A 20,519-nucleotide genomic window follows, 5' to 3' on the forward strand; every position below is an offset into this window, starting at 1 on the left:
CCGGTGAAACCCCGTCTCTACTAAAAAATACAAAAAATTAGCCAGGCGTGGTGGCGGGCGCCTGTAGTCCCAGCTACTCGGGAGGCTGAGGCAGGAGAATGGCGGGAACCCGGGAGGCGGAGCTTGCAGTGAGCTGAGATCCGGCCACTGCACTCCAGCCCGGGCGGCAGAGCGAGACTCCATCTCAAAAAAAAAAAGAATATAAGTTTAGCCAGGAGCCATAGTTCACACCTGTAATCCCAGCACTTTGGGAGGTGGAGTTGGGAGGATGGCTTGATGGCTTGAGACCAGGAGTTTGAGACCAGCCTGGGCAACATGGCGAAAACCTGTCTCTACAAAAAAAATAAATAAATAAATAACCAGGCATAGTGGCGCATACCTGTAGTCCCAGTTATCCAGGAAACTGAGTCAGGAGGATTGCTTGGGTGCAGGAAGTTGAGGCTACAGTAAGTCTTCTTCGTGCCACTGCACTCCACCCTGGGTGACAGAGCAAGATCCTATCCCCCCCCCCAAAAAAAAAGAAAGAATATAAGTTTAACCTAGTTAAGTAAAAAAACCAACAGGTTGCAGAATTATCTGGAAAGACAGTCATCCGAGTTTAATGGTTGTTACCTTGACAGAGATAGTTTGCTATCTCTTTGTAAAGTTTGGCATGTTGATTAAAACGGGGAAAAAATGAATAAATTATATACATATATACATATATTACTTATGTCTATATATATACACCCATACATGTGCAGATGTATATAGACATACATATATATTTGCTTTATTTTTGGTTTTGAAATAATTGCAGCCTTAAAAAAGAGTAACGCATGTAATGCAAAGACTCCTGTATATCCTTGACCCAGATTGAAATGTATGGATTGTTGAGATACTGGCTCACTTGCTTAGTCTTTCTCTCTCGCGCTCCATTTGATAGCTGCAGTTACGTTCCTTTACCTCTAAATGTATGTCCATGTATTTCTTTAAAAACAAGGATATATAGAGATACAATTTTCTAATATGGACACACATAGTTATTAGCCTGGAAAATGTGCAGGCATTTCACATAACAAATTAGACGAAGAATGTGAAAATAGCATTTTTAAACTGTAAAGAATTATTATTAAACAATGCATGTCTCTTTCTATTCATATGCCTTAAGGTAATTGGTCACTTTTATCTGAAGTTTAAAGAAATTAGTCATTACCGGAGCACAACTTCAGATAATACAAAATGAGGAGACAGCCAAAAATTGTAATAGTTTTCAGTAAGTGTTCAAAACCCAATTGTAGTTTAATTTGTTAAATTCTCAGTGCCTCATGAATTTGATATTAGGAAAATACAGATAAGATGTCCTGGAAGGTAACAGAAGATTGAGAAATGCTCCCAAATCTCTAGCAAGTCAACTAAAAAGTGAGAAGTTACTGGAACATCTAGTCAGGAATATTGTTTCTTAAGTGGGGCTCAAACCTAACGTAAGTTATATACAAGAGGAATATAAATCAATAAAAACTTATTCTTCAAAAAAAGAGGGCCCCCATTTCAAAGATTTTTTTCCAATTACACCAAATATTTCTGTAGCAAATTTTTAAAATACATTAATAAACAATTTATGAATCATATCAGCTTTTGTTGTTGTTGTTCGTTTGTTGAGACAAGATCTCTCTCTCTTGCCCAGTCTGGAATGCAGTGGTACAATCAGGGCTTACTGCATCCTCAACCTCCCGGGCTGAAGTGATCCTCCTGCCACAGCCTCCCAAAGTAATAAGTGTGAGCCACCACACTCAGCCCATATGGGCTTTTTATAAAGAAGACTGAAACTTGTAAATAGTTTGAAAATCTTGATGGCGCTTTTCAAGATTTTGACATATCTGAGTTTAGTCTATTTTTGTGAAAAATGTGAGGATCTTGCCAGAAAATATAGGGCATGTTTCCATACCTTGCACTAAATTAAGCTTAACACTGAAATTATTTGACAAACTAGTCACTCCAAAAGGCACTGTAAAAATACTCGTTTCTAAAATATTTGTGCTAAAAAGTTATACCAAAATACATGAACTCTGACAATGGACGGATAAAATTCTTCTTCAAGTTTGTGTTTATAAATAAGAACATCATGCATTGGAATAAGCCCCACATTTCCTTGCATTCTACAAACAATGCCCTTTTTTCTTTAAAATGTAATCAAGGCTGGTGGTGACAGCTCATGCCTGTAATCTCAGCACTTTGGGAGGCCCAGGCGGGTGGATCACTTGAGGTCAGGAGTTCAAGACCAGCCTGGCCAACATGGCGAAACCCTGTCTCTACTAAAAATACAAAAAAAAAAAAAAAATTAATCTATTGTTTGGAATTATAAACTGGATACCATTCAATTATAGCCTGTAACAGAAAGGAAATAAAATGCATTTGAGCTTAACATAACCAGATGCTGCTTTTTCTTCTGGGGAATGAAGTTCGCAGATGCTTGGAGAGGTTGATCCTCCACCAGGTGGAGGCGAGTGTCTCAACGCCTTTGTCTGCCCGCAGGTGAGCGAGATGGAAGTGAACGGGCAGTTCGAGTCCGTGTGCGAGTCCGTGTTCAGCGAGCTGGAGTCGCAGGCCGTGGAGGCGCTGGACCTGCCCATGCCCGGCTGCTTCCGCATGCGGAGCCACAGCTATGTGCGGGCCATCGAGAAAGGCTGCTCCCAGGACGACGAGTGCGTGTCCCTGAGGTCGTCCTCGCCGCCGCGCACCACCACCACCGTTAGGACCATCCAGAGCAGCACGGGTGAGTGTGCAGGCCTACAGCCAGCCTGGTCTCTGTGCTGGCTACGGCACGACTGTCCCCAAAGACTGTGCCCTTGCTGTCATCACGCATAGTTGCCAGGAACAAGATACCACCCATGTCCTACAAACCAAAGGTTTTCCTTCCCTATCTGCCTCTATCCCCGCCTCTGGCCACTCTCCCACACCTCCTTCCCAACTCCATCTCTGGCACCCGCAGGGGAAACTGCAACTACAGCACCATGAGGGAGGGACAGCACAGCCCAGCGTCGAGGGACTTCCAAAATCCCCACACAGGTCCTAGGAGCTGATCCCCACAAGCTCCTACTCCCAATGATTAGGCTTGGCCCTTTAGGGCTGTGACCCTAAATGAACCAGACACCCTACTTATGACCCATCACAGAATTGAAATGACTGTTTTATTCCAAGATAGCCACAAAGTAACTATCCCAAAAGACCTGAAATATCACTGTGAGAAATAAGAAGGAAGAAATGGATGACCCATAATATTGATCGCCCATTTTCTGAGTTTTATTTTAACAGAAAGCAGATTTATTTCACTATTTTAAAACTTCTATCGATCCCGTATAAATAGCACCTCCTTTTCCCTCTAAACTGTATTTAAGTGTGTGTGGTCAAACTGTATTTTTGTCAGTAGATTTTAGGCACAGAGACATAGAAAAGCTTAACGAGTTTCCGTGACACTGGAACCTGCATAATAATATAGCCGTGGGCTATGTATGACAATGTGTGCATATGTATTATATATATAACATTTGAGTTCCAAAAAGAAAATCCCACTGTTTAACTAGGCTTAACTTTATGATTGAACTCAGCATAACTTCAATATAGAACATTCTACAAGAAGATCATCAAACTTAGACTCAAGATAAATAATGATGAATAAATTAGAAAGAAAAGCCTGTGGCAGAATATTATATCATTCCATTTTAGTGCTAGGTGCATCAAATGTCAGTAATTATCATTCAGTCTAGAACTTTTGCAGGCTTAAGAGTTAAAAGGTCCTCAAATCCAAGTTAAAATCCTAGATATATGGAATTGAGGTGATCGTTTTATTTAAAATAAATATACGGGTTAAACAAGAGGAGTTCATTCTTGACCACCGCAGACTGAGATCTCAGTGTTAGGAGAAGAGATGCTTCCAGGCCTTGCATTGGCCAGGCAGCTCAGCAGGGAGCCCAACAGCTCAGACCCTGGCTGCCTACCTCCAGACCAGAGATGGTGGATGTCCGTATGTTCTTGATCGCTAGGAAATTCTCCAAGAACAGCCACAGATTAATAAATTAAATGAGAGTTATTTATGAAGAGAAAAAAAATAATTTTTTTTGAAAAATCAACCATGAGCATGTTTGTGTGTGTTTGCATTCATGCAGTGTGATTTGGAAGGTCTGCGCTGTCCCTGTAGTGTATCACTGTGTCTTTTGGTGTGTCCCATTTTCACCACCCCAACCCAACACACAACCCGTTCCCAGTGTCTGGTCCATTCTTCTGTATGATGAACTCATTGCCTGCCAGTTGAAATCGCTCCTTAAATATGTAAAATGCAGATTCTGGCCCAGAAGTCACAAGGGGTGCTCTCAGGAGAACAGTCAGGAAGGAAAGGGCTGCTGGCTCACTCCTTTACCCTCAGGAAACAGTGTTGCGGATAAAGTAGCAAAAGATTTGGAATGGTTTTTCTCTGCTCCCTGTCAGATTTGCGTGTTTTTGTCATTTTACTTACTGCATCAGCGCCTGTCCCATGCTCTTCACTCCAAACACAGGGGTCTGCCCTCCTAAGACACTTCTCAGATACTCTGGAGGCTCCCAGAGCTCAAGCAATAGAGTTGCCAAATAAAATCCAGGTTGTCCAGTTAAATTTCAATTTCAGGTAAAGAGTGAATAATTGTGCTGGATAGGTATATCCCAAATATTGCATGAGAAATACTTATACTACAGAACTATTTGTCATGTTTGTAGTGTTTTCTGAAATCCAACAAGCCTATCAGGGCAGGAGATGAATGAGCCCTGGGAGAGTGTCTCGTGTTGTTCCATTTTGAATCTGAGTTGAATCTGAAGGGCTTTAGCCAGAAATGCTATGTGAGAAAACACCCAAAACGGGGAGAAGTGAATCCAGCTGCAGAGAGGGGATCGCATTCGCTTCTTCTTGGGCTCTATGAATCTCATCCTAAGTACGGAGCCACCTCCACCTGCAGCTCTCCTGGGGAAGGCTCCAGGCTTGGCTGCCCCTGCAGGGATTTAGGGGCAGAAAGGTGTAACTTGCCCCTGGGGTTCGTGATGGATAAAATGCCGAGTGTTTGCACAGGGCAGCTTTACTTCACCCAGAATCATTAAACTAAACGTAATGTGTCATCTTCACAGGCATGGAAAAATAAACAGTTTAAGTACTAAACCATTACAGTAGATTAACTAAGTAAGCACATAGGATATTTTTCCAATACTACCTTTCACAGTTTCTCTATGACATGAATTTGTTCTTTAAAAATTCATTATTTTATGATATGATAAGGGTATATGCCCTTTATTCTGCCCCTCCTACTACTCCTGTATGCTATTTCTCTCTCTCTGTCTCTCTCTCTCTCTCACACACACACACGCACACACACACACGCACACACACACACATGCACACACACACACACACACACGCACACACACACGCACACGCACACACACACACACGCACACACACGCATTTCCTTCTCGTTTTCTCACATGATCTCAGTACTGTCATATTAATTTTCTTCCTCTCGTTTCCTTTTTACATTGAATCAAATATAATTTCCTATAGAAAAATGCAGAAAATTGATTTTCTTACGGGACCTACTAATTTTTGAAAGAAAACGCTCATCTATGAAAATTGGGAAATGACTTTGCTCTACTTTTATTGATTTCCCCACATGCACGGGTCAGATGCACATCTCGCTTTAGCAGGACTTGATGTAGATGTAGATGTGTCCTTTTGCCTCTCTTCCTCTGCTTATTATTTTCAGACACTCACAGCAGATTTTGTTTTTACTAAACTTACTCTTTGTCCTGAAAAAATTCCTCATTTTGTCCACTGCACTTATTAGGCAGAACTTCTTTCCACAACAATCCACATTCTGAATCTTTGACATTTGGTCAGCCCATTTAAATTGCTCACATTTTCAGCAAAATATGCTATTAAATCTTTCCCTCCCAGCCTTGTTCTTTATTCGTATTCATAAAATGAAATCTCAGACAAGAGTCTGATGCCATATGAGAGAATTATGAAGATGGGCTCAGCTCTAGGTGGCCGCAGGGATCCTCTCGCTATTAGTAGGTGAGCAAGGATGAATGGAGACAGCTCAGCAAATCAGGACAAATTAGGGATGAAGTTACAGCAACTTAAAGTTATGCTTCCTTGGGCTTATTGACTTCTTGGCTTGTCTAACTACAGTAGAATCTCAGGTTCTTTCAGCCTATAATCTACTTCAAGCACCCAGATTTCTCTCCATCCAATAGACTCAACAAGTTTTCATATAAACCACAGTGCCTGGGACTATTAGGTTAATATTAGTGGAGGAGATATTAGAGCAGTTAATATTACAGCAAGAATATTAGGGTAGGAAAGTAGAATGAAAACATGATTCAGTTAATATCGTGACTGAAAAACAAGAACCTTTGCCTCAGTCATCTAAAATATTTTAGGTAACAGTAGAACTTGATGCTGAAAATACACCCAGACCTCCACTTCAGAGGACTGGATTGAGCCTGCCTCTGAAGGAATACACCAATGCAATTGTATGGGTTCAAGGGGAAGTTTTTGTTTTACTTCCTGTGCTGACTATTTCCTAGGACCTATCAAAAGGTATTATCACACTGTAGCTAGGCAGACTTGTATCTGGTGATATCAGTAGTCTGAATAGGCAGAAACATTGTCTAATAATCATACACGGTGATCTAATTATTATCTAATAATCACACATCCGGCCAAATACAGGCACACACTCGTAAATGTAGAGAAAAAAAAACTTCGTAAAGGACACAAAGTAAATCATTTGCAGTGGTTTCCCAGAAAGTAGTAGGTGGGGAGAGGCAGATGGTAAAGAGATAGGGAGATATTAAAAATAAGTATTTATGACTTTTTATGATTTTAATGCCAAATATAACATTTGAATAGAACTAATGCTCCTTGATAGAAGTAGGCAAACTATCATGATGTATATTCTCGGGCGGGGTGTGGGGGGTTCTGTTTGTTTTCTTTTAGTATTTTGAGACAGATGCTCCCTGTGTCACCCAGGCTGGAGTACAGTAGTACGATTATAACTTACTGCAGCCTCCACCTCCTGGACTGCAATCCTCCATCTCAGCCTCCAGAACACAGGTAGCTGGGAAAACAGGTGCGCACCGCCATGCCTGGCTAATTTCTTTTTTTCATTTTTTGAGATGGGGTCTAGCTCTGTCACCCAGGCTGGAGTGCAGTGGCGCAATCACGGCTCACTGCAACCTCCGCCTCAAGTGATCCTCCCACCTCAGCCTCCTGAGTAGCTGGGATTACAGGCGCACACCACCACACCTAGATAATTTTTTGTATTTTTGGTAGAGGTGGAGTTTCACCATGTTGGCCAGGCTGGTCTCAAACTCCTGGGCTCAAGTGATCTGCCCACCTTGGCCTCCCAAAGAGCTGAGATTACAGGCGTGAGCCACCACACCCAACAGATTCTCTGGTCTTTTAAGACATTTCTTCACTTTGAAATTCCAAAGAAGCTTTATGTAGCAATAATGCAATTTTGATAAAGAATAAATAGGTTCATTTGCCACACTGTTACTCTTAAAGTTTGGCCAGTGTGCTATATTGTTTTCTTTTTTATTTATTTATTTTTTAATTTTGTGGCAGGGTCTTGCTCTGTTGCCCAGGCTGCAGTGCACAGGTGTGATTATGGCATGCTGCAGCCTTAACCTCCCAGGCCCACGTGATCCTCTCACCTCAGCCTCCAGAGTAGCTGGGACCACAGGCACATGCCACCATGCTTGGCTAATTAAAAAAAAAAAAAAATTTGTATAGACAAAGACTCACTATGTTGCTCAGGCTGGTCTCAAACTCCGGAGCTCAAGTGATCCTCCCACCTCAACATCCCAAAGTGCTGGGATTACAGGTGTGAGCCACTGTGCCCCACCAATACTCTAATTCTCTTATTAGAGGAATTTCTTAAACAATGATGGAGTTGAACTGTTCTCTTCTCTTTCACATAGTTCAGGGAGGGGAGTAAGGACCCAGGGTACAGTGTCCCCCATGGGAAAGCAGTGCTTACCCTCTTGGATGTGGCTTGGGACCACAGTTTGATGTTTGTAACAGGAGAAATCATATTTTCCTCTAAGTCGAGACACGTTCTTCCATCTTCCTACCTTACATCCTCCCCCATTCCTGGCAGCTCTGAGACGCTTGCTCAGGCCTTGCTTAATATAGCAAAAGCAACTAATCTTTTCATCATCTGAGGTCAGAACTAACATTCAGAAGGTGCTCCGGAGAGTTTGGGTGTTCATTCCGAGTCAGTCATCCTACCCAGGAGACCACACCTCACCCACCTTCATGCACCCCACACTCCAGTCCCACACACACTGCTCCCCACTCCCCCAACACCAACCCTAAACCCTAAGCAGAATGACATTAAGATAATAATTTGGATTTGCAATACGCACAGCCGGCATTCAAAAATGGAAGAAGAAAGGAAAAGCTGCAGAAAAATCTTTAAGTACTCCACAAACTGCACAAGCCACGGATGACTCAATAATCAAGATAACTTTCCTAGGGAAATAGCATTGCTATTAAAACAAGTTGAGTCATCAAATATTAGCAGTAAAAAACTTCTACATCATCCAGGCTAGTGGTCTGCAAACTATAGCCTGTGGACCACGTCCAACGTGCTGCCTGTTTCTGTAAATTAAGTGTCATCAGACATAACTCACACCCATTTGTTTACCTGCTATCTGTAAACAGAAGTTTCAGCAGAGTTGAATAGTTCCCTCTTTTAAAAGCTGAGTTGAATTGTTCGTGCAGAGTAGTCTCTGCAGGAATGCTTTGGTCCACAAAGCCAAATACATTTATTATGTGGCCCTTTACAGAGAAAGTCTGCTCTGCCTAGTCTAATTCATTGAACCCATTTGAAGGTAAGGAAACTAAGGCCCATAGTGGTGAACCTCCAGCAGGAGGCAGAGTCAGAATAAGAAGCTCAGGTCTCTCAGTAAACAGCCCTTTGTTCCTCTGGTGCCCAACTCTACAAATTATTTATTGCTTGAGCATGAAGTTAATCGGAACTTCAGTTTCTTCATGTATAAAATGAGATTACAATGCTGATCCTCTTCCCAGCATTAATGACCATTTTTGGAGAATTCTTAGAGTTCAGAGAGAGCTCACTTCTTTCTGCCAAGCACCAAGTTAATTAATAGATCCTTGTTATAAAGCAGGGAGGCAAAGGTTCAGAAGTTGAAGGGACAGATATCAATCAGAAGCTTTCTGAACAAAGCACCTTTCTTTTCTATTCAAGATAAAATCAAATAATAAATATTCAGATATTGCCTGGACTGGTTCCTTGTCTCTCTGCTAATGAGTTTTCCTTCTTTGAATCTCTCCAAGTGGAAATGGAAACATCGCGTACTTCCACTCTTGCAGGCTCAGATGAAATAAAAAAGAGCAAGATTTATGACACAACCTACTCCTCTTGAGAGGCAGCTTATCCTTGTCCGCTGTTACATTGAAGGAAACTGACAGTGATGATTTTCAGGAGACTTTTGGTTATAACTTTTCCTTTCTTCTTTGGGGCACTCGAGGTGGGATTCCTCTATAATATTAGGAAGTCATAAAAATGCAAAAGTCCTATCAGACACAGAGCGAGATTTAAAATCTGAAGAATACCATCTGCTTCCACCTCCTGCCGTTGTTTGGAAGCACATAAATCACCTCTTGGGAACAGAGTGCCAACCTTGAAGGGCTATGCCTCACAGACAGCCAACAAGCAAGTCCACCTTTGCCCACATTCGGGGTTACTGCATGGCAAACAGTAAAGGGGCTTCCAGGGTGTTATGGCACACTGGCCTTGCCTTAAAGTTGTTGTGAGGTTCACATGAGATCATTCATAAGGAAGCATTATGCGAATTACAAATTAGAATGCCTCTACTTTGGCTTTGATTTGAAATCTCTCAATCTGGCTTAGTTTAATAATAATGATAATAGCTAACCTTTAAGCACTTATTATTTGACAAGCATACAAACAGCTGCATAGATTATCTAACGTAACCATAATGCATACTCTATGACTCCTACATGGTATTATCATTTAAATCAAACAGAGAAAAAAACAAATAAGACTTAGAGGGTTTATACAATTTGACCAGGCCCCACAGCTAGTAAGTGAAATTCTCTCTGTAATCACCAATAAGCCTTGGCAACTATGGTATAATCTGAAATAATTTAATACAAATCCATTTCTGGAATAAAAGGCCTAGGAGCTGTTTTCTTTCATTCTTTCCTCTCCCAAATATGCATCTAGCTTCCTGCCATATTTGAAACCTGTATTTTCTATAATAATTTCTGAAAAATTCTCCTTTTTAAAGAAACATTTGTTCACATATTATTGACTGTGGCCTCTCATGTTGGTTTGTCTGTGAAATATCTGTTTAAAGAAAAAGATGTGCCTCTTCCAGGGATGTTGTCTGCAGGCACTCAGAATGGTCCAGTGTTTGACATACCAACGTAGGCTTTCCTACAATACAGCCTCTAACAAAACTAGGCTGTCCTGAACCCCTGGTAATAGAATTGTTTACCTTTATACCAAGAAGGTTGGGAAAGCACCAAAATCTGCATGTGGTGTGTGCCCAGGCAGACTTCGAGGGGTTCGTGCCGTAAGACCTAAAGTTCTTATGAGATTGTCCAAAACAATGAAACATGTCAGCAGGGCCTATGGTGGTTCCATGTGTGCTAAATGTGTTCATGACAGGATCAAGCGTGCTTTCCTTATCAAGGAGCAGAAAATCGTTGTGAAAGTGTTGAAGGCACAAGCACAGAGTCAGAAAGCTAAATAAAAAAATGAAACTTTTTTGAGTAATAAAAATGAAAAGACTTGCAAAAAAAAAAAAAAGAAAGAAAAAGATGTAAAAAAATAGACTGAAATTAAAGTAAAATTTTTTTAAAGCCTATAAAAGGAAAATACTCTCTGGGTTTAAAATTTCCTGTTACACTCAGTCGTTTTGACATTATGTGTACTTGGAAGATCAAATATCCAATCCCCTGATCTAGTCATGGTGTTGTCAGACCGCACTAAATGGAAAACATAATTTTTGCCAACTCATGCGTAAATTAAGCAGGTGGCAAATTCTGTTTTGAGGCTGATGAAGTGGTCAGGTATCTGTGCCCTTGGGTTAAGTGAAAAAATACTAAACGAATGTAATTCTGATCTGACTGGTCTCTTGATTGAACTGTAGAGCAAAGACGTGAACAATAGCAACTCAGTTACAAAGGTCAATCAGAAAACACAAACTAGAAAAACAGGCTCTCTCAATGGGAATCTGTATCATTCACTTTTTTCTTTATGATACTTCCACAGACACCTTTTTTTTTTTTTTTTTTTTTTTTTCTGGAGGCAGGGTCTCACTCTGCCGCCCAGGCTGGAGTACAGGGGTGCAATCCCAGCTTACTGCAGCCTCGACATCCTGTGCTCAAGCAATCCAGTAATCCTCTCAACTCAGCCCACAGGGTAGCTGGGATTACACCAGGCTCAGCATATATATATATATATATATATTTTTGTTTGTTTGTTTGTTTTTTGTTTTTTTTTTTTTGAGACAAGGTCTTAGTATGTTCCCCAGGCTGGTCTCAAACTCCTGGGCTCAACCAGTCCTCCTGCCTCAGCCTCCCAAAGTGCTAGGATTACAGGTATAAGCCACTGTGCCTGGCCCATAGGCACTTTTATGATGGAAGAAACTGACATTTAAAAAAGCCTTCATAATCCAGAGTTGTCTGATCCAGTTCTTATTAAACATTAACAAATATAGCAAAGTAATAGCAGTTGGAAACTGTCCATGTAATTAATACTGGCATTTGGACAATGCTGCAAAGCCACTTTAAGAGCAACATTATTCAGCTCCAGGTGGTAAATCCAAGACCTGAAGTTTTGTATTTCTGTCTATACCTACTGCCATTGACTTTCTGTCAAGTTTTCAGGCCAAACCTTTCCTGCTGCCAAGTGTCCTTGATTAAGAACAGAGAAGACCAAAATGAATAGTACCATGATTTTACTATATTGGCATTAGAAACAGTCCCACATTTATTTTAATGACAAATCAATGATCGTGTAACTCTGACGATCATTTTGAAAGCTTTCTTTGCCATCTGCTGGTGTCCTACTGACATGCAAGAGAATTTTTCCACCAACATAAAGAGAATTTTTCTTTTGTTTTACTTACTTTTTTCTTCCAATTATCAATATTACTGAGAATACTAATTTTAATTCTATAACTTCTAATTAAATTTATGGAAGAAAATAACTAGTCTAAGTTATCTCTAAAAATATGACAGACTGTCAAAGTTTAATTAGCTTTTATCCCTAGAATATTTTGTGGTTTCAAAGGGGTACATACTATTATTAAACTTAACATTTATTAACCAGTTTCATGTTGTAGAGATGTATGTCTGACAAGTATCAGATCTAATCAAGACAGAAGTTCATCCTGAATTTCTGGATAGGACTGCCATCCTGTCTCTCTTCAAATCCAACCTTAAATTTCTTTTTCACCTAACATTCCATTACATATTTGCGCCACAATGAAATTTAAAATTTATGAAAATTAGTGGGTCCACCTCATCCACTACATTGCTTTTGAAAACCTTTCTCTTTTCTAAAATGTTGATTATGGCCAGAGAATCACAATGATACTTCGATGTTTGCTTTTATCATTTTCGAGAAACTTCTTTCAATCATCTTTTATTTTTATCTTGTTAATTAGAAATGATTATAGATTTATAGGAAATTACAAAGATAGTACATAGAGGTCCCTGTACTCCTCACCCAGTTTCCCCAACAGTTACATCTCAACAATATCAAAACCAAGACATTGACATTGTTGCGATGTGTATGAATAGGTTTTGTTGTTGTTGTTGTTGTTGTTGTTGTTGTTGTTGTTGTTTTGAGACAGAGTCTAGCTCTGTCACCCAGGCTAGAGTGCAGTGGCGCGATCCGGGCTCACTGCAAGCTCCGCCTCCTGGGTTCATATCATTCTCCTGCCTCAGCCTCCCGAGTAGCTGGGACTACAGGCACCTGCCACCACACCCGGCTGATTTTTGTATTTTTAGTAGAGACAGGGTTTTACCATATTAGCCAGGATGGTCTCAATCTCCTGACCTTCGCGATCCGCCCGCCCCGGCCTCCTAAAGTGCTGGGATTACAGGTATGAGCCACTGCGCCCGGCCGAATAGTCCATCATTTTATCATGTGTACATTTCTATATCCACCACTATAATCAAGATATAGAACCATTCCGTCACCACAACGATCTCCATTTTGCCAGTTGGGTGAAGTATAGAAACCTTACCTCCCTTCAAAGTCTCTTTGCCCTCTCCCACTTAAAATTATCTTCAATATTTCCTACACATACATGAAGAGTCTCGTCGCACAATGTTACACTTTTTGCTTCAAATGTCAAATATAATTTAGAAACTTTTAGAGAAGGAAACTCTATTGGATTTGCCATATTTTTTTCCCAAATTGAGAAATTTTCAGCCATTATTTCTTTTTTTCTTTTTTTCTTTTTATTTTTTAATTATTTTATTTATTTATTTATTTACTTTTTTTTTTTTTTTTTTTTTTTTTTTTGAGACGAAGTCTTGCTCTTGTCCCCCAGGCTGGAGTGCAGTGGCGTGATCTCGGCTCACTGCAAGCTCCACCTCCCGGGTTCAAGTGATTCTCCTGCCTCAGCCTTCCCAGTAGCTAGGATTACAGGCGTCTGCCACCATGCCTGGCTAATTTTTGTATTTTTAGTAGAGACGGTGTTTCACCATGTTGTCCAGGCTGGTCTCAATCTCCTGACCTCAGGTGATCCATCCGCCTCGACCCCGCAAAGTGCTGCAATTACAGGCATGAGCCACCACGCCCGGCCATTTTCAGTGATTATTTCTATGGCTACTTTTTCATCCCCCTTCTTCTGAGATTCCATTGACAAAAATGGCCACAATTCTCTCAATGGGGGTTTTGAGCAGGGTGGTTTCCTTAGAGGCGGATAGGTGGGCAGGCACTGTTTCATCTCTATCATATAACATTATGTGCTTGTTGAATACAAAAAATATTTCTTCCATGCATTCTAGAAATGCCCCCATCAAATATGACCCAGTTTTCACATGGACAGCCACAAATGGGAGACCAAAGTTACACTGAGCCACTTTACCCAGCACACAGTGCCTCTTATTGGTATAAGACCATGCCTGGCTAATTTTTTGTATTTTTAGTAGAAACAGGGTTTCACCATCTTGGCCAGGCTGATCTCGAACTCCTGACCTCCTGATCCGCCCACCTCGGCCTCCCAAAGTGCTGGGATTACAGGCGTGAGCCACTGTGCTGCCCCTTTTCTGGTTTTATTGATAATGCATTTACCATATCCCTTTAAATGAAAAGAATGTTGACATAAATCCAGGTTAAACTGACACAAATTAAAGCAACTTTCTTTTTATTTAAAAATTTATTCTGAAATATGAAGAGCTGTTCTCATTCTCAGAAAAAGAGAATGAGAAACTCACAATCCAAAAGCCCGTATCACTTTCTAAATCAGTTAAATAAACAGGATGCTAGTACTTGACCTTGGCACGTAGCAGTCTTGAAGTTCCTACCACTCTAATATAAGATCTCAGCTACTACCTTGGGACCCTACAAGGAGTTAAAGACTTTAATCACCAGTCACTTTGTAGCTTTGCAGTGGTTCAGCAATTAGCCATCTAAACACAAAATCTATAGTTCTTGTACATAGAATTTGCCCCATGAATATCTGCTAATTGAGAGGTGAGAACATAAGATTTCCTCTGGAAATGTGCTGCTCCAGTGAACACTGTAGCTTTCTGGGATGACTCTGATGTCTCTATAGAAGCAGAAAATCTTTACGGGTTTTTCAGTCACCTGAAAATAAACCACCTCATTACAGAGAGAGTGGGGTAGTCACATGTTACCCCAAACCATTTTGAGGAACAAAGTTTCAATAATTTCTTCCTTGGAAAAAAAGAACTTCTAGAAATGGGTGATAGCAAGAATCTGCGAGACTGGTAAGTGCTAACTTCTGCAGAGAAAGCCTTCCTTTCCTTTTCTTTCTCAGGCTGTTCATCCACTTCGTGTTCTTTCTCTGCACTGTCTCGTCCAAAGCCCCATGGAGGTGAAATTCCTACCCACCCTTCTTTCCTTTTCCCTCTCTTATCTGTAAATAACTAAGTGGTGCTAATAGAACCTCGATAGTAACCTGGTCTCAAATCTCTGTCTATAAACATCTAACTAAAGAGACTTCATGGGCTGCTGATCACATTTCTAGAGTGAATATAAAACTATGAGAAAATCTATAGAGGATTTGCATTAACATATATTCTATGTTTTCTAGTTTTCTTTTGAAATGCATCATATTCCAAAAGGCTTACAAAATAGTATAAAGCTGCTAGGATGGAGGTCTCTTTCCTGTTTTGAATCTCCACAAAAAAGAAAAAAGAAAAAGGCAAACTCACACTCTTTGCACCAATCCAAGCCGTGAGAAACAACCCAAGTGATATGTGAAAATGTCTAAAAACTTTTTGAATTTTCTTTTTTTTTTTTTTTAGAGACAGCACCTCACTATGTTGCCCAGGCTGGTCTTGAACTCCTGGCCTCAAGCAATCCACCCACCTCTGCCTCCCAAAGAGTTGGGATTAAGGCACAAGCCACTACACCCGGCCCACAAATGTTTTAAAAAGTTTATAATAATATGGGGGCCGGGCGCGGTGGCTCACACCTGTAATCCCAGCACTTTGGGAGGCCGAGACGGGCAGATCACAAGGTCAGGAGATCAGACCATCCTGGGTAACACGGTGAAACCCCGTCTCTACTAAAAAAAAAAATACAAAAAATTAGCCGGGCGAGGTGGCGGGTGCCTGTAGTCCCAGCTACTCAGAAGGCTAAGGCAGGAGAATGGCATTAACCCAGGAGGCGGAGCTTGCAGTGAGCCGAGATCGAGCCACCACATTCCAGCCTGGGCGACAGAGCGAGACTCCGTCTCAAAAAAAGAAAATAATAATAATAATAATAATAATAATGGAAGGGGAAGGACTCTGGTATTATATTAAACTAGAAATCCACAGGACATGGGAGCAATATCCAAAATAATGTGTTTTTGTACATACACACATAACTCAGAATGTGTCAAGAATTTTTGCTAAGGAAAAAAAATACTAGAAGGAAATGCACTAGAATGTTAAAGTGGTTACCTTTGATATTGGAACCAAGATGGTTTTGTTTTTCTCCTTATACTTTAGTTTTCAAATGTTCTGTGGTGTGCATGTTTCACTTTTATAATAAAAGAAAAAAAAATTGAGACGGGGTCTCACTGTCACCCAGGCTAGAGTGCAATGATGCAATCACAGCTCACTGAAGCCTCAACCTCCTAGGCTCAGGCAACCCTCCCACTTCAGCCCCTGAGTAGCTAGGACCACAGGCACAAGCCACCATGCCCAGATAATTTTTAAAATTTTTTGTAGAGACAAGGTCTCACTATATTGCCCAGGCTGGCCTCAAGCGATCCTCCCACCTTAGCCTCCCAAAATGCTGGGATTACAGGAATGAGCCACCATATCCAGCCAAGGAACTATTTTTAATGAAGAAATAGGTAGTGTTTCATTGGTTTGGTCCTACTGGAAGCAATAATACATCTCATGTCAGCATATCCTTCAGGTTTCACCTTTTTTATATTAGTTTTCTTGATTAAATGAAATCTTTCGGATTCGGTGATTGGGCAGGATCATTGGAGATTATCTCCAGAAAGGTGCTGCTATGCTATTGTTGTATTTATCTAAGCACATAGCATCTTCTAGTAAGGAATTATTTTTAAAAATTAAACTAAATTTTTAAAAAATATTCTTTCCCTTGCTTTCCTTGACCCCCATATGGGTAGCAAGTGAGGTTTTATAGATTTTTATAGGGTTTTTTCTCCCTCTTCAGATGTCAGAGGCAGTTAATTTGCAAACCACAGTTGCAGGTGGTTTTTGAAGCAGAGGAAGTTTAGGACAAAGGAATAAAGCTACATAAAACCAGCTCATGGTGTCTTTAAAAATATAAATCCATGCCTTTGTAGTCCTTACTCTAACAAAAGCTCAGCTCTCAAGGGCATGCTTTCAGTAGTACCTGTGTTCCAGCCAGAAAAACTCCCCAAGCAATTATGGTAAGAAAAAAATGTTTCTGTCACAGCCACGATCTAATATAATAGTGTAAACCATCTGTGTTTTCAGAAAGGGAAAGCGCTTTTGAAAATAGGAAAAGCGAAGTGCTGGGTGGAATTGTGAAGAGTCATGGCAAATCATCATCATCGTTATCCATTCAGAGAGAAAGTGATATTGACAAACCTACGCTAAAAGAGGATTAAGAAACCTTGCATTGTGAGCTGTGTCAAAGCAATGAAACGAAGGATAATGCTTTCTCAGACACCTGTGCACCTCAGTGCAGCACTGCGCAAACTCTAGTGGGAATGGTGCTACTGAGTTAGCTGGTGACATTCGTTGCAGCCTGTGCCTTTCCCTTCTCAACCTCTTCCTTGACTTTTCCTTTGCCTTCCTTTGCCTTCCCTTTTTCTTAATCTTTTCCAGAGAGAGCTCAAAGGCATTTGTCCATTTCTCACCCATTCCAACAGCTCTAGGGGAAACTTTAGGAAAAGTAAAAATAACCATGCTCACCAGTTCTCTCTTTTCTGACCCATGTTCTTCTGGAACTCTCTGTTTGAGGGAATGTGGCAGGAATGAGATCCTAGAAATAAGCAGTTGAGCTTCTTCCATTCATATGGTTACACTGCCTTGGACAAGACTACCAAAGGCTGGTATTTCCCAACCCATGTTTTATAGGACAAGTTACTTCAAAGCATTGTGAAGCCTTCATCTAAAAGAAAGAGAAACTACATCTGCAGTGTTGTCTGCAGAATTTTAAAATGTTACTGGGCGTGGTGGCTCACATCTGTAATCCCAGCACTTTGGGAGGCAGAGGCAGGCAAATCACCTTGAGGTCAGGAGTTCAAGACCAGCCTGGCCAACATGGTGAAACCCTGTCTCTACTAAAAAATACAAAATTAGCCAGGCATGGTGGCAAGTGCCTGTAATCCCAGCTACTCGGGGAGGCTGAGGCAGGAGAATCTCTTGAACTTGGGAGGTGGAGGTCTCAGTGAGCCAAGATCACACCATTGCACTCCAGACTCCGTCTCAAAAAAAAAAAAAAAAAAAGCCCACCTAATCAGTTAATTCTTTTAAGCCTATTAGTATGCTGTGGCAGTCAAGCTGAATGTATGCAACAGGAGGCTTTCAACTCAAGATGATGAGCAAACCGAAGCTTATATTCAGCCTAGTGCTTAGGATTTGTCATGAACATTAATAGGAACTGTACATGTTATCCAGAGCCTCCCATCTGGGGGTGCATCTCCATCCTTCTGGGGTTGTACCGTCATCCCTTCTGGGATTGTATTTCCATCCCTTCTGGGCTATACATCCGTCTACTCATGCACAACCTATGGCTGTGTTTGAGAAACAATGGACTATTCAAATCGGCATGTAGTTTGTAGTGATTCCTTCCAAAAATGACTCTTCTAGATTACAGCCGTGTCGCAGAAAAACCCTACTCTGTCTTAGAAAATCATGTGTTGTTTTGCTTTGCTTCCATGGAAAGTCTTCATAGGATTATATGACTGGACAGGACACCCATATCTGTCTCCCCTGGAATTAATTTCGAATCAAAATTGTTTTTTAAAAAAAGGGATTAAGAAACTTGTGGTGCTTAAAGTTCTTTCTGAAGAAATGGTTTATAATGTTAACACCACACCTCCAGAAGCATTGGAACAGAATTGGTTGATCAAGTTGGCTTCCTAGGGCCCATCCTCTGACTATGCTGTGAGGAAATGTGGGTGTTTCAGAACAGGGCGGAATCCTGACAGTGTCCCCACTTGGCTGCCTGTTTTCCTATGTAGTCCAACACGGTAAATCATCCTCAAAACCTTTTATTTTTGGATTTCCCATATGTTCAAATGTGGGTACTCTGCATAGCAGTCCCACCGTGGACACGCACTGAACATCTGCAGTGCGCCAGACTCTCCTGGGCGCTCTGTGTCATAAACATGTGTCTTTCTATCACACAAGTGTCACACTTCGTATCAGAGGAAAGACCACCAAATACTTATGATTACTGAAGGTAAAATCAAGTGGAAGAGCTGAAGCAAATTCTGAAAATAGAAGTATAAGCAAAGGCATAATTCATCAATGTGCGGCTTATTACTTCTGCCTCCACTGAGCATACTTCTATCTTATACTATATGCCTTAGTTTGATCCCAAACGGCAGTTTGCACATGCTCATACTTCTAACTACTAACAAACCACTGTAACATTTACTCATTTCCCCTTTTAGACTGAAGCCTCCCCCAGATGCACAAATCTTTCCAATTACTGTAAAAACCTCAGTTATCTGAGCGATGTGTCCACAGGCCTTCAACGCCATCCATCTTGGATTGACCTTGTCCTCATTCTTATCATTCTTTGCTCTTAATCTTCTCAGTTGTAGGGTTAATATGTCTTTTGTAGGTTATGGCACCAATTGCATGTTCTGGAAAAGGCAACTGAGAGTCCAATCCGTTGTAGCTGTGCAAACTCTAGCTCAGCTGATCCAGCTGTGAACAGCAGCAAAGCAGCAGGGAGGCAGAGAAACGCTAGAATGGTCTTGAGTCCACATGAACCCAGGTTGTACTTGGTGGTGGTTCAGGGTCTATCCTATGTATGTAGATCTCCCAATAGTCTGCGTCTGGTTTTTGCACCAAGGGAGGGTTTGATGAGGATTGATTGAAAAGAATAACAGCTTTCAAGGCCAATACTAGAGCTTTTGCAAATATTCACTGTGTCCTACCCCACCCTTCTGAGCACATCTGAAGGATAACTCTGTAAAGGAAACAGTACCAGTAGAACAACTTCACTCCCACGAATTTGCCTTTCAAACTGGGTAAGTGAGTTAGGAGGGAATTGATTCCGCTTCTATCTTTTTGGTCCACTTGCTTAAACTTATGGTCCTGCTGGCTGCAAAAAGTAGTAACTTAAGCACTTTAACTAAAACGTGTGATTGCCTCTTTCATTTTCCCATATGCATTGTGGGAAAGCCCCATGATGTCAGCTGCAATAAACCAAGGAATGATTAGAAGGGCAGTTGTGTGGCTTGACAAACTCCCCAGCAATTAGCCCCCCAGCACCACTGCCATTTCACACCCCATATTGTTTCCCTGTAATGGGCCTGCTTAAAATCAGAGCCTATTTGCTACTTGGAGAAAATAACACTATGGGTCACTATTAGCTCTTAATAACTGAGGTTCAATAATTCCATGAGGTGTTTCCCTAAGGAGGGTCTTGTGGGAGTTAACAGGTATGGGTGAGAAGCATGAGCCCCAGGTGAGACTTTCCAGTGGGAAACCCTGGGTATCCAGGCCTCGGCCAAGCGCAGCAGAGACCCTGCGTGCCTAGTAGGGAGGGTCAGGCCAGAGACAGGTGAGTTGCTGGGAGTGC

At 41.2% G+C, this 20,519-nt stretch overlaps 1 protein-coding gene and 1 pseudogene across 8 annotated transcripts in view; both read left to right on the plus strand.

Moving 5' to 3' along the window:
• DLGAP1 (DLG associated protein 1) overlaps positions 1-20,519 on the plus strand; it is a 971,529-nt gene that overhangs the window by 731,578 nt on the left and 219,432 nt on the right. For all 8 annotated transcript variants that reach the window (XM_010353208.2, XM_010353207.2, XM_010353209.2 and 5 more), the window contains one exon: positions 2,515-2,755. In XM_010353208.2, coding sequence (XP_010351510.2) covers positions 2,515-2,755 — 241 coding nt within the window. The remainder of the gene's footprint in view (positions 1-2,514; positions 2,756-20,519) is intronic.
• LOC104654131 lies at positions 10,459-10,868 on the plus strand (annotated as a pseudogene).

This window comes from Rhinopithecus roxellana, chromosome 21 (genome assembly GCF_007565055.1).
Source record: "Rhinopithecus roxellana isolate Shanxi Qingling chromosome 21, ASM756505v1, whole genome shotgun sequence".
In the NCBI taxonomy this organism is placed as follows: Eukaryota; Metazoa; Chordata; class Mammalia; order Primates; family Cercopithecidae; genus Rhinopithecus; species Rhinopithecus roxellana.